At 50.2% G+C, this 12,213-nt stretch overlaps 1 protein-coding gene across 25 annotated transcripts in view; it reads left to right on the forward strand.

Annotated features, from left to right (window-relative positions):
• The window catches only part of RBFOX2 (RNA binding fox-1 homolog 2), a 160,079-nt gene that overhangs the window by 69,959 nt on the left and 77,907 nt on the right, over window positions 1–12,213 (forward strand). The window contains exon 1 of one of the 25 annotated variants that reach the window (XM_035340194.1): window positions 2,546–2,769. The exons of the other annotated variants lie outside the window; for them this stretch is intronic. Within the exon in view, the coding sequence (XP_035196085.1) occupies window positions 2,698–2,769 (72 nt within the window). The 5' untranslated portion in view covers window positions 2,546–2,697. Of the gene's footprint in view, window positions 1–2,545; window positions 2,770–12,213 lie in introns of those variants that run through there. 25 annotated transcript variants of the gene reach the window in all.

The following is a 12,213-nucleotide window of genomic DNA, read 5'->3' on the forward strand; positions in this document are numbered from 1 at the left end:
CGCGTGATGCATAAAATGTAAGTTTTGGGAGCACAGTCTTCTGGCGGAGGATTTTTCAAACTTCACCTGGGCATTCACCACTGCCTTACATTTTTCCTTTGTCATAAGTTCAGAGGCGGATTTTGGGCAATCTGAATTCTGCCTGAATAGACTCTGGGTCCTTGTTTGGCAGCTGAGGTTGCGTGGGCAGGATCTGTACTTGGATGGGGTCTCACCAACTTCAGGGAGATTCTGCCCACACAGATCTAACTTCAGGATCAAGCGACTTTACTCTCTGCAACTTCACCAAGAGCTTTGTCTGTCTTGACAACCGTAACTGCATAGATTGGGTATGTGGAGATCCTTGTTCCTAACAGAGGATGATCCAAGTGCTTTCACGAGTCCTGTTTTAGTTTGTAGGTTTGTTTGGCAGCTGAGGTTGCATGGGCAGGATCTGGATGGAGATTGCTCATGCTACTGTTCTACTGGCTGGCTGCAAGAGAGCTCTCCAGAACAAACAAGCCGGTTGTCCAGTAGGCAGAGGTCTCGCAATACGCTGCTTTAGCAGACCCGCACGGTATCCTGGCTCTGCCTCCATTTTCCATGTCCTTCCCTAAAGCAGAGTTTGGTTAGGCTTTGAAAAGAAGTGGTACTTAAGAAATAATTTTCAATTCTGACCTGTCCTTTCGCGCTGTGTATTTCTAATTGTGTTTTAGAGCTGTGCTAGTTTTCCAGTCTAGACAAACCATTAATATTTAATAGCTAAGCGTAGCTGATGAAGGGAAGAGCAGAGGACAGTAACAGGATGCAGGTATCTTATGACCACAGTTCAGGGTGTGCACCTTGCCTAGCTGTTAAGCTCCTTTAGATCAGTTTCAGGACCACAAAGCTCCGTTTGGGAGTGGTGGAGGCAAACCAACTCCATCACGTATAAGTAAATGTCTCTTGCCGTCCCTCAAGCTGTGGCTTGAATCTGTCCAGTAGTTTCTTGGCCTCGTAAGACACCCAGGTTTCCTGAGCTGTCTGACCTGCCTGCAGATGCCGTGCCTTGAGGAAAGATGCTGCACCGGCTGCAGCAGCAGAATTTGTGCTCTCCCCACCTCACCTCCCGTGTAACGGTAGAAATGAGGATGTCTGAGCAATTCAGATGATTTACAGAGGTAGGCAGCAGCAAGTTGCTTCCAGCCGGCGAGGAATGGCTGCCGTACGTGTCCACAAAGGCCCACGGAGCAGAGTGGTGGCACAGCACCTTCGGGAAGGTTGCTTGCTTGCACTGACTGCGCAGATGCCTGCAAATGGTTTGATATTAGGCGTCGCCAGTTCTGCAGTCAGCGCTGGCAGCGGTGGTCTGGGTTCTGGTTTCTTCCTTTAAATGCTTTTCCCATCGTTTTTCTTGTAAGTGTCCGTAGTTTGAGGTTAGAGGGAAAGTGGGTTTTTATGAGTTGTAAAAACGAGGCACAGATATTAAGGTTGGTATTGTGAGGGAAGCCGAAAGTTGGACATAACAGTTGCTCAGGCGCCTTGCCTTGTGAATGGAGAATGTGTAGCAGAAGATGATTGAAAAGGGAAATCTCCAGTGCTCTGAGGGGAAAGGAAATGAACAGGAACTACTTCAGAGCTTCCATTTTATTAAATAAGGTCTTTGGTATTTTTCTCTTTTACATTCTCTTGAAATCTTGAATCGTGTCCATGAAAGCTGGAGGAGGTAGTGCCTGAGGTCCCGTTGTCTGCCTGAGACCTTTCCTTGGCAGAAGCGGTGTGTGTGATGGGGCTGTCTTCCCCGCTACCAGCAACCTGGTAGTCGCCTCTTTCTTTATTTGGGCTTCTTAGCTCTTCTGACAGAGGGCTCTTAATTTCCTTGGATTCAGAGTGTATTTTTGGTAATTTCATTTGTGCTAATGTGGTTTAGGAACATTAATCCTAATGAATGTGAGGAATCAGTAGCACTAACTAATCAGACCAGGTTCAGGAAAGCAGTGGGTCCTAAGGCTTTACCAGCGCATTCAAATTCCTGCCTGTGATGCCCTCATTACGCTAATCCAGCACACTCCTCTTTGCTTCTGCTGCCACCCCTCATCTCCCAGACCTGCTGGTTGCGTTCCTGCTTACTGCATCTCCATCCTGATCTCCAGCATTAGCATGCTTAACGTGTTTCACTGGCAAAAACAAAAAAAAACAACACGCAGAGTGGCTTGGTGCTGAGCTGCTCGCTCTCCTGAATAGCTGATCCATCACCAGCTCTTTGTTCTAGTTATTGGTTATATTAAAAGCTGGAAGAAAAAAAAAAAAAGTGCAGCTTTTTGAAAAAAACTTACACCTCCTCACGCCAAACAAATAAAAAATACAGACTGGAGAAGGTAGCCCTGCATAGGAGTGATGGCTTTCCAAAATAATTCTCACCTGGAGTGAGCAAAAGGCGCCTTTGTGCTCAAGATGCGGGACTTGCTTTGGTGCAAAACGAGAATCTCTTGCAGCTTCAAAGATGTAATCTTGGTACCGTGCGCTGTTTGTCTAACACCGGTACGAGCTGGCTGAGCTGCTTGATCTATTTAGCTGCTATGGAAATCAGTGCATACCCAGCCAGAAAATGCATCCTTGCTTGCTGGCGTGTTTCCTACATTTACAGCAGTCTTTAAAAAGCAGAGACATATTGTAAGCTGCTCATCAGATCCCTGATGACCCAGTTTAGCAGATGTAGTGATTGGCTAATTGTTAAAGATGCCATTTTTGGTGGGTGAGAGGAAGAGCATCAGCCAGGCTTCTAGAGATGAAGAGTTAGAATCAGCGGAGGTAAGAGCTCTTTAGTGGGAGTAACTAGATAAGGCTTGGATTAATTTGTCTGGAGAACAGAGAATTATGCTAAAGATTTTGTAAATTCAGTTTATAAAATGAAACTGTTGGTGTAATTTCCTTAGTAAAGATCAGTGTGGTATAACAACTGTGCAGCATGGAAATATCTCAGGCTCCATGCTGTATGGCTGTAGCCCCACAGTACTACGTTTTTTTGTTTTTATCAATTAAAAAAAATAATAATTTAGAAAAGTCCTTGTAAAATGTCTGCAGCTACCATGGATGCACTTCAAGCGTGGGGAGACGATAGCTTCTGCTCGTGTAGCTGTACTTGTAATTGTGACTTAGCACGCTTGCTCTAAGCAGCCCGAAGAAAGCAGGCAAAGCAAAGCCCAGGGCTGTGGTCTTGCGTTTTCCAAAAGTGCTCCTCAGTCTGCAGACATCAAAGAGGGCTGTGCATGTGAAGTAAAATCCCGGGTTTGGAGAACATTGGGAAAAAAACTTGTGCAATCGCCGTGCCTTGCTCTGCACACAGAAAGAGGAAAATCAGGTAAATGCTGCGAGGGTGGCATGCAAAACAGTGTCTCTAGGCAAAGTGATGGGCTGGTAGGAGATGGAAAATAATAAAACTCAATGTTATAGAAAGAATAATAAAATCCAGCAGTAACTAGATGGGCGATACCGTTAGTTGAGGGAGCTGTGTGATCGGTAAAGATGCAAACACACTGCTTGCTTTTTTTTTTTTTTTAGGCTCCTGGCATTAGAAATAGCAAGTAGAGGAACCAGAGCTAGTGGTGCAGAACATGAAACTGGGTATTATAGGGATCATATCAATCTGCAAGAATAGTAATCTTGACTTTAACATGTATTCGAGATTATGTGTGGTTCAGATAGGGTAGATGTGAAAGGAGATAGGTTGTATTGTATGCAGTAGACTGTAAAGAAGAAAAAAAGAGCAATACCGATAACGCAGGATCTATTTCTGGTCAAATTTGCTGTGGGGAGGAATGGTAAAAGAGGTCCCAGAGGGAGCTCCGTGAGTCTGCTGTAATCTCTCATAGGATTGGATTCAGATACAAACTTGAGTCTCTGAAATGATATTATTCCCAGCACCATTACAGAGATAAATATTAGTATGAGAAACTTTAATTTCTCAGATACAGCTTGGAGACCAAATGCTGCTAATAATAATGGGGTCAAAAGACTTCTTCACTGCAGCATCAGCTATTGTTGAGACAGTGCTGCACGTTTCGCCGCCGATACAACGAGTGCAGCAAAACAAGCTGCTCAGAAGCCTCCATGTCCTCAGCTTTGTGCTGGGGGATGATGGTGATACAACCTCTGATACAAGAAGGAACGTATTTAGCGAAGTCAGTGAACTGGATTGAAAACTCAGATGCTGGGGGATGTGTGGTAGGTTTTTTCTTTCCATTTTTTTTTTTAAATCAGAGGTGCTTTGGGTGCAGATTCGTGATGATGCGAATGAAAGGGAAAAAGATTGTAAGGAGCAACTTCCTCCGAAGTGGAAGCATAATCACCTTATAAAAGATACTAGGTGCCAAAAGAGAATTTAGAAGGGATAGAATAAGGAATCAGCAGAGACTGCTGTGCCTTTAAGGTCAGGAAATGGGGGGACGAAGGGGGACCTGCCAAAAACCAGGCTGAGTTAAACCTTGCAAATGTTACTAAGAAAATGGATGACAGTTTCTCAGAATGCAATTGCAGAGAAGGAAGGATGTGGGGCCACTTAGTGTTGGGGATAGGATAGGTAATGAGGATGCTCCTGTTGTGGTGGCAGAATTGAACAAATCCTTGTTGTAAGTAGAGTTGATCGTGGGGTGAAGGCAGGATGGTAACGGGCATGAAACTACTGTAGAAGCAACCAGGGTAGACATTTGAAAGACCACAGTGTGTGCAGGCTGGGCTGGGAAGTGGGTTGCCTGGGGAATTATGTTGCTGTTTCTGAAAGCAAAAGAACTGCCTCATGAAACTGCAGATCTAATGCAAGTTCTGATAAATCTACCAGATCAGGAGTGGTATCGTTTGCTTGGAGAACTGGAAGCGTCGTAGCCCTCTCGATGATGGGGGGGGGTGACCTGAGTAAGTACAGGCCTGTTGGGCCAGCCTCAGCTGGGTACAAAATCTGAGATGAAAACAGCAATGAAAGGCGTGGATGGAAATAAAAAATGGGATAAAACGCAACACAAATTCATCAGAATAGCATTGTGTCAGGTCAGCCTATCTGTCTTTAATGGTTTTCTTTTTTTCTTAACTTGCCAATGTGCATTTTTCTTAACAGGTTGACATGTCTTACTGTAGCACAGGTCCTACTGCAGAGGAAAGTGCAAGTGAGGCTGGAGAAGATGCAGTTTAGTGCTGGAAGTGTGGAACAGATTGGGAGCAACCATCTTGTTCTGGCTGCTATTGAAGTTTTATTTTTTATTTTATTTAGAAAAGACGAACACAGGCTAGATCAGGTGGAAGAAAGGGCTTCTGGAGACCAGGGAATAGGAAGCCTGTCACGAGAAAAGACTGGAACAGCTGCTTGTTTAAGCGGGTAGAGGGGGCACACATCAGGGAGGTTAACTGCTAGGGAAAGAGAAAAAACATTTAAGCCAGAGGACAGCACTGGCGTAAGAACAAAGAACAAGCAGAAATTGCTCAGGAATAAGGTGAGGCTGGAGATGTGCAGAGCTCCCAGCTGCTGGCGGGCGCTGTTCTAGAGCAGGCTCTGGGCCAGGAGAGCGTAGCTGCAGAACCCAGTTCTAAGGTAAAATTTCTGAAAAGATCAGATTGCGTTCTACGATAGCAGCTGAAGAGACTTTCCGACACAGAGAATCAGATGGAGGCTTAATATTGCCGTAATTTTAAAATGACTTGGGAGCATTTGCAGGAACAAGGCTATGGTTTTATAACAGCTACCCAACTTGTGTTACTGGAAATGCATGTAGTTATATGGTAATCTAGTCGGGCATTTATCTCCAAATAAAATTATGGAGCGCAGCCTTCTTATATTTGACTAATAGTCGTTGCAAGTCACCGTGCAGTAGTAGACCAGCCCCTACGGACAGCCCCTAGAGTAGTGAATGTTCACTGTAGACAATTCAGTAGCTGATTACCGGTCAATAAAGTACACGGAGTCCTGCTGTGTCCATCTTGGCACACGCGAGTTCACAAGCAGTTTGTGTAATTAAACTTTCTGTGGGGCACGGGAGGTGTGGTGCTTCCTTACTGAAGTGTCACCCGGGTATCCCGACTCTGCCTAAGGCAAAGTACTTAAATCTGCACCAAAAACTTTAAAACATCACGGTTCTATCCGGATCTATCCGCTATGGCTAAAGCAACGGAGAGGTTGGATGATCCTCCCAGCTCCCCCTCCTTGTTTTGTTTTGCCCGTTTGACAGTTATTTATAGATAGTAAGATATCTGCACGAGGATTTGGAAATGCTTTATTCCCCGGAGGCCTGGTTGAAAATAACAAAAAATTGGATTGTGAAATAAATGTAAGGTTTTTAACTTAGTTAGGGATTTGGTTTTAAAACCTGGGGCAGTAATGCGAAGTAGCAAAAACAAGCAGTGGAAAAGACTTCAGGTTTTTATAAATTAATGCCTTTTCATAAGCAGATGTTATTGGAGATACTAAATTGCCCGAGTGCATAATAACGAGCTATGCAAAAGAATGAAGGGCAGACACCTATTGAACGTGGAGTTGCAGAAAGGGGATAAATAAATAAATAAGCATTGTTGTCTGTTCAGAGGAAACCAGATACAATCTGTGCCCTACGGCGGGGCTTGCAGGGAGGGTGAGGAGGGGAAGCCACGCAATCTTCTGGAGGTGAGGAAGAGGCATGGTGCGAGCTCCAGAAAGCCGGGCTGAGTCTAGGGTGAAGTCAACTGGACAAAGGCAGAAGAAGATGGAAGTTTATTTTGGGAATCATCCTTTTTTTTCCGTGGCAAAGAGGTTTAGAGGCATAGCTGCTTTCCCATTTATGGGCAATTAGCTTCTCTGTTGTCTGCGCAAATCTTCACACAGAAACAATGGCTATAGAAACGTTTTTTGCTGTTCTGGTTTAAGAAGTAGAAAATGGCATGCTTTATACTCCCCAAATTGGCCAGGCTCCTTTTGTAAGGCAGAAGTGGCCCTAGGAAAGATGATGAGAGTGGGCGGCAGCTGCCGGCGCTGCTCACCCAGCTCGTAGCTGTCCTTTTCCGAGCAGAGGAGAAGCCAAGAGCTGACCTGCCGTGTGGATAGGTCAGAGGCTGGGGTTAGGCACCCTTCCCCTGAGTTGTGGAGTGCCATGTAAAGGGTGCTAGAGAAACGAACCAGGCATTTAACCTCTGGGGGAGAATGAAAAAGTAAACTTGATTCCTTTTGAAGGGACCTAATCTGTGTGCCAAATGCAGAGCTGATAGTTGTCAGTTCTTTTTTTTTTTTATTTTGGTGTCTGAAGGAAAATGGAGGTGTCGCAAGAAAACGTAAGGGGGCAAAGAACAGGAAAAGGGAAAACAGCTTTCTCGTGGTGATGCTGGTAGCCTGCGAACGTCCATCGTACAGAAATGGCTCCAGCCGCCCACCCCAGGGCGGGCTGGCAGTGCCCAGCCACGCTACGCAGAAACTAAGGATCAGAAATGCTCAAAGAAGAGGAAACAAAGCAATGATCCCCCTCCCAGGATGCACTTGAAGCAGTAGGGGGGATTTGGGTAGGCTGCCTTGGTTTTGATGACTGTAGCAATCTCACTTTTGAAGCCCCAGAGGGAGGGCTGTTACAGGGCTCTCCCTCCGGAGGACGGCATTTCCCGTGCCTGGGGGTCAGCCAGAATTATTTGCAGTTCGGGGCCATTCGCAGCTGGAGAGGCCAGGCCTCGGCCAGCGGGGACCCGACTGGGTTTGGCCCAGCAGCGGCTGCGAGCTCACGCGCCTTGCCGTGGGCGGTCGCCCCCCGGCCGTGTTTTGTCTTCTAAGAATCACCCGTGGGCTCTCGGGTTTCGGGAACACGTCCGGCACGCGGGCCCGGGCCGGGTGAACCTGCTGCCCTTTGTCAGAGCAGCCGGCATCTGTCCCCGTCGGTTATTCCTCCCTGGGAACGCGCCTGGGCCGAACGAGAAGGTGCCGGGCAGGGGGCCGCTTCCCAAAAGGGGGAGAACAACTGGCTCTGCCCCCCTCGCCCCACTGCCCCCCGGCCTTGGGGGCAGCGTTAATCCCCCCCGGGTGGCGGGGGACAGCTGAGAGCGGGCGACCTGCTGGCCTGGGGGTCCTCAGGCCCGGCTCCCCCCGGCAGCTGCCCCTGGCCCGCTGCGGAGGGAGGGCGAGGCGTCAGCCGATACGGCCGCATACCCCGTCCCGAAAGGGATCCCTTCGGCTCGAGGCATCGACATGGCTGCTCGCCTCGGCCCCCCCTCCACAGCACCAAAGGGTTTTTGCGACGCTAATCCCAGCACCTGTCCCTGCCTAGGACGGCAAGAAGGGTATGGGGGTGGGGGAGGAGCGGTCCCATATGTTTTTCGCTGTCCTGGATTGGGAGCGTTCCCTCTGACGCACCTAGAGCCCAGAACATATGCTCCCTTCAGATCCGAAATGCTGTTTGCTTCCTCCCATCCCCGGCGGCTGCGGCGAGGATCCTGCCGTCCCCGCTCCCTGGCAGCCGCGCCGCTCGCCGCTCGGGCGTTGCGGGACGCTCGGCACTCGAGGCTTCCAGGGCCGCTCTCCGGACGGGATTTCTAATTTTAGGAGCCTCTGCTGCGTATGGTCGAGCGCTGCCTCGCCGGATCCCAGAAGAGAGGGGCTGAGCCGAGCCGAGCCAGGCAGCTCCTTTTTATTTTCAGCTGAGCCAGTGTCAACCTGAGTGGCCCCAGAGGCCTGAGCCAAGCACTGCGCAGGGCTGCCAGAGTCCTTCCCACCAGGCTGAAAGACGGAGGCTCGGGTCTGAAGCCTCCAGTGCTGCGTCCTCTTGGCCTCTACCTGGAGGATCTTTGGCTATGTATGGTGTGTATTGTATGGATTATCAATACCCAGTCGTCCAGGTAAGCGAGAGGAGAACTCGACAGAGGCGTGCTGTTTGCTCCGTGCGCTCCTCAGGCGGGCTGGAGCCTGTGTGCTGGTCCTGTAGGACGCTGCTGCCACCACGCTCGGCGCGTGCCAGGCCTCAGCTCCCCAGAGGCTCTGCCGAGGGCTTGGAGCCTCCCCGCATGCGAGTGGTCCTGTCTGACGCTTTAACTCCCCGGACTGCCTTGTTTGAGACCCGTGTGCGTTTGCAATTCTGCCTTTTTATTTTATAATTTATGTTGTTTTTTTTTTTTTTTTTGAGGGGGGTTGAGCTGACAGCAATGCCGCGCTGTGTTGTCAAGTGCCTTGCTGCTTTGCCCGGGGCATGTGACTTGTAAGTGTGACTGCGGCTTGTCCCTCAGGGATGGCGAGCCACCGGGAGCGGCTCCTCACCCGTTTTCCTCCTCCCTCCTCCGAAACCAGCCACAACGCCTCTAAAAGTCTCCCTCGTCACCTTTTTGCTCTTGGAGATCCAGTAGGGCGACGGGAAAGGGTGGGTTTCGGAGCAGCGCTTTGCTCGAGGCAGGGCGTGTAGCAGCCCTTGCTGGGGAGGGGGCTATATTTGGAGCACACGTGAGCCTTCCTGGCCTGTCGTGTGGCCTTGGAGAAGCCAGGGGCTCTGGGTCAGGCTCAAATACTTTTGGAGCCAAGTGAAAGATGATGTTCTCTGCGCAATCCTTGACTATTCAGTGTCAGCATTCCTTGTCCTCAGAGGCACCAAATTCATCCAGAAAACGTGAAAGGCAGACTTAACAGTTGAGGATTATCTACCCTGAGATGCTTCAGATAGCCACTAAAGAGTATTTTGTTAGGTTACCTTGTACCGGGTTTTTTATTACGTACATGAATAGACTCCACCACCAGAAGTGTGTCTTTTGGTTGTTAAGATTTGTTCCTGATAAATTGGTTCTTTGCACTTGAACCTTTTTTTTTTTTTCCCTCCCTCTGGCCTTGATCCAGCTGGCAGGTTTGCTCCATCTCAACTTGAGCCAGCACAGAAATGCAGGTAATGGGATGTTAAAATCGAAGGCTGGCCTTTCTTTCTGCCCTAGCAGCACAGGGGAATTATAGGCATGGCGAAAGAAACAGGAAAAGTCCTGAAACTTGCTTAAAGCAGAGTGTTTGCGGCTTTCTCTTCTCTCTCTGTTCCTACCAGCCGTAGGAGCGTTGAACTAACCCAAGCATTGGGTCTCGTAGACCACCTAGTCCGACTGCAGGTTAGTTCTTCGTTTGTGCTCTCAGAAGTGCGATTTCAGCGGCCTTGCCCCATCACCTGCTGCTTGAAGAGCCTTCTCCAGCTTGTTTTCCAGTAGGATACGAGTGACAGGAACTAACAAACGCCGTTGAGCGTGTCTGGGTGAGCACAGAAGAGAATGTAGCGGAGGTGCCCAAGCGCTCAGGTGTGAGCGACAAGCCGTGCCTGGCTTGGGGAGGATGGTGAGCTCTGCCCCGGCTTTGCGTAGGCAGACAAGGTTAATTTGTCCCGGGTTATTTCCTAATGTTGCTTCCACCGCAGGGGAAGGAAGTTTCACTGCCTATGTGCCTGCGATGCACAAAAAATCATGGCAACTCCTAAGTCCTGGCATCTAGATCTGTTCTGAACACGTCGCTTTCTGAACAAACGCAGTAAGTAGGAAGGGATGATCTCATGGCTCTGAGCTGTGTGTTCTTCAGGCTTCCAGGGCTCGGCTCTGCTTGTGCGTCCCTGTCGCGTTCAGCAGTCTGCTCTGCAGCGTGGGGCTTTGGCCCTCCTGGGTGGAGGGTGGCAAGCCATGATGGTAAATTGTGCGGCGGTTCCGTGACTGGCACACAGGTGACACTTAGGTGGAGGCCCACCAAGCTTATTTCACTTGACCGTCGGACAATTCCCCCAGCCCTCAGGGGGAAAGGTGAGTCGCGCAGATCAGCCGGTTAATTTTATCGGTCTCGTTCATCATCAGGTGTTGCTTTGTTGGCTCCAGTGGAGCCCAAGACGAGGTGTGCTATCAAGTCTGATCTTGTTCTCCATGGTATTCTTGAAGCTTTTGAATCTCTGTATCGGGTGTTCATGTCAGATGTGTTCAGGGCGATCAGAGCTCCTGCAGACCCGTGTTTCTTGTTGCCTGAGCGCATCCGTTAGAAGCTGGGGGGTTTCTTTGGCTAAGCAGGAGCAAAGGTGGATGAATTCCAAGGAAGAGGGAGGAGATGCTTCCACTCTACATGATGAAAGAGGGAGACCAGCAGGAGATCATACCGATGGGAATTCCCACTCTTCTGGCACACGAGCAAAGCAGTTGTAGCAGCGGGGTGGTACAGATGGGTAGGTACTTACACCTTCCTCTCTCTCCTTAGAGGGCTCCTTGGCGGCCAGTATTTCTAGAGGTTCCTGAGGTGAAGGCCAGAGCGGGTTAGAAAATAACACTGGATGAGCAGTGGTGGGATGAATATGGCACACCGTTTCTCTACCCTAAAGGTCTGCGCTACGTCCTTTGATCAAGGACAAGAAATTGCCACCTTATGCCGTAGAGACTGGGTGAAGGCAACAGTTAATCTCCATTAACTTAAGCTGAATTACGCTGAGTGATTTGCAGAGGTCTGCTGAATGAGATGCACGTAGCTACAGCCTGGTGCTTTGCCGTGGCAAAGGTAGAAGGAGGTCACCGTGTTTTCTGCCGCTTTGAAATGGAGCTCACACTTGACCCAGAATTGTGCTCCAGAATCGCGGGTTTGTAATAGGGGAAAAAAACAATTCCAATTGTTTCCCTGGTTGTGCAATGCCGCCCGCAGACCTGTGCAGTGTCATAAGAAGCAAGTTAGCGGAGAGGATGCAATAACTCGGGACAACGCGGGCTGTGCTCCGTTGGGACATCAGGGCTTGCTGGTGTTTTGGTCTTGGGCTTTTCACACCGGAGGAGCAACGAGGGCCGCGATGCGTGCTCCTGCTGCCCTCCGGCTGCATCGGTAGAGACAGGGGAGGGTGGGGGCCAGAGCTCGCCTTCCCTGGTTTCCTCCTCGTGCCAGGGCCCTGCAGCATCACCACAGCCCTAAGCGGGCTTGGTGCGTCCGATGCCGAGTAAACGCGCACCCCTCGTCCCCCTCTGCCCAGCGGCTCGGCAGCGAGCTCCCCGGCGGGACCCGCGCCGCTCAGGTGCCCCCCTCTTGATTTTCGGGAAGAAAACCAGCACGCAGGGACGGCTCCCGGCCCTTTGCGCTCCCGAAGATGGAAGAGCCGCAGCTCCAGGCGCTGCTAGTGCTTCCGGTTCAGCGGACGGACCGTGCAGCCCGCTCCCCTTTGTGGCAGCAGGAGGCCGGCCGGCAGCTCCCCGCCGGGCCGCTCCCGCACGGGGCTCCGCCGCGGGGCAGCCCCGGCCCCGGGCGGCCGCGGGATGGTGGGTGCGGGGAGGGGGGTGCAGGGGGGGGGG

This window comes from Oxyura jamaicensis, chromosome 1, assembly GCF_011077185.1.
Source record: "Oxyura jamaicensis isolate SHBP4307 breed ruddy duck chromosome 1, BPBGC_Ojam_1.0, whole genome shotgun sequence".
In the NCBI taxonomy this organism is placed as follows: domain Eukaryota; kingdom Metazoa; phylum Chordata; class Aves; order Anseriformes; family Anatidae; genus Oxyura; species Oxyura jamaicensis.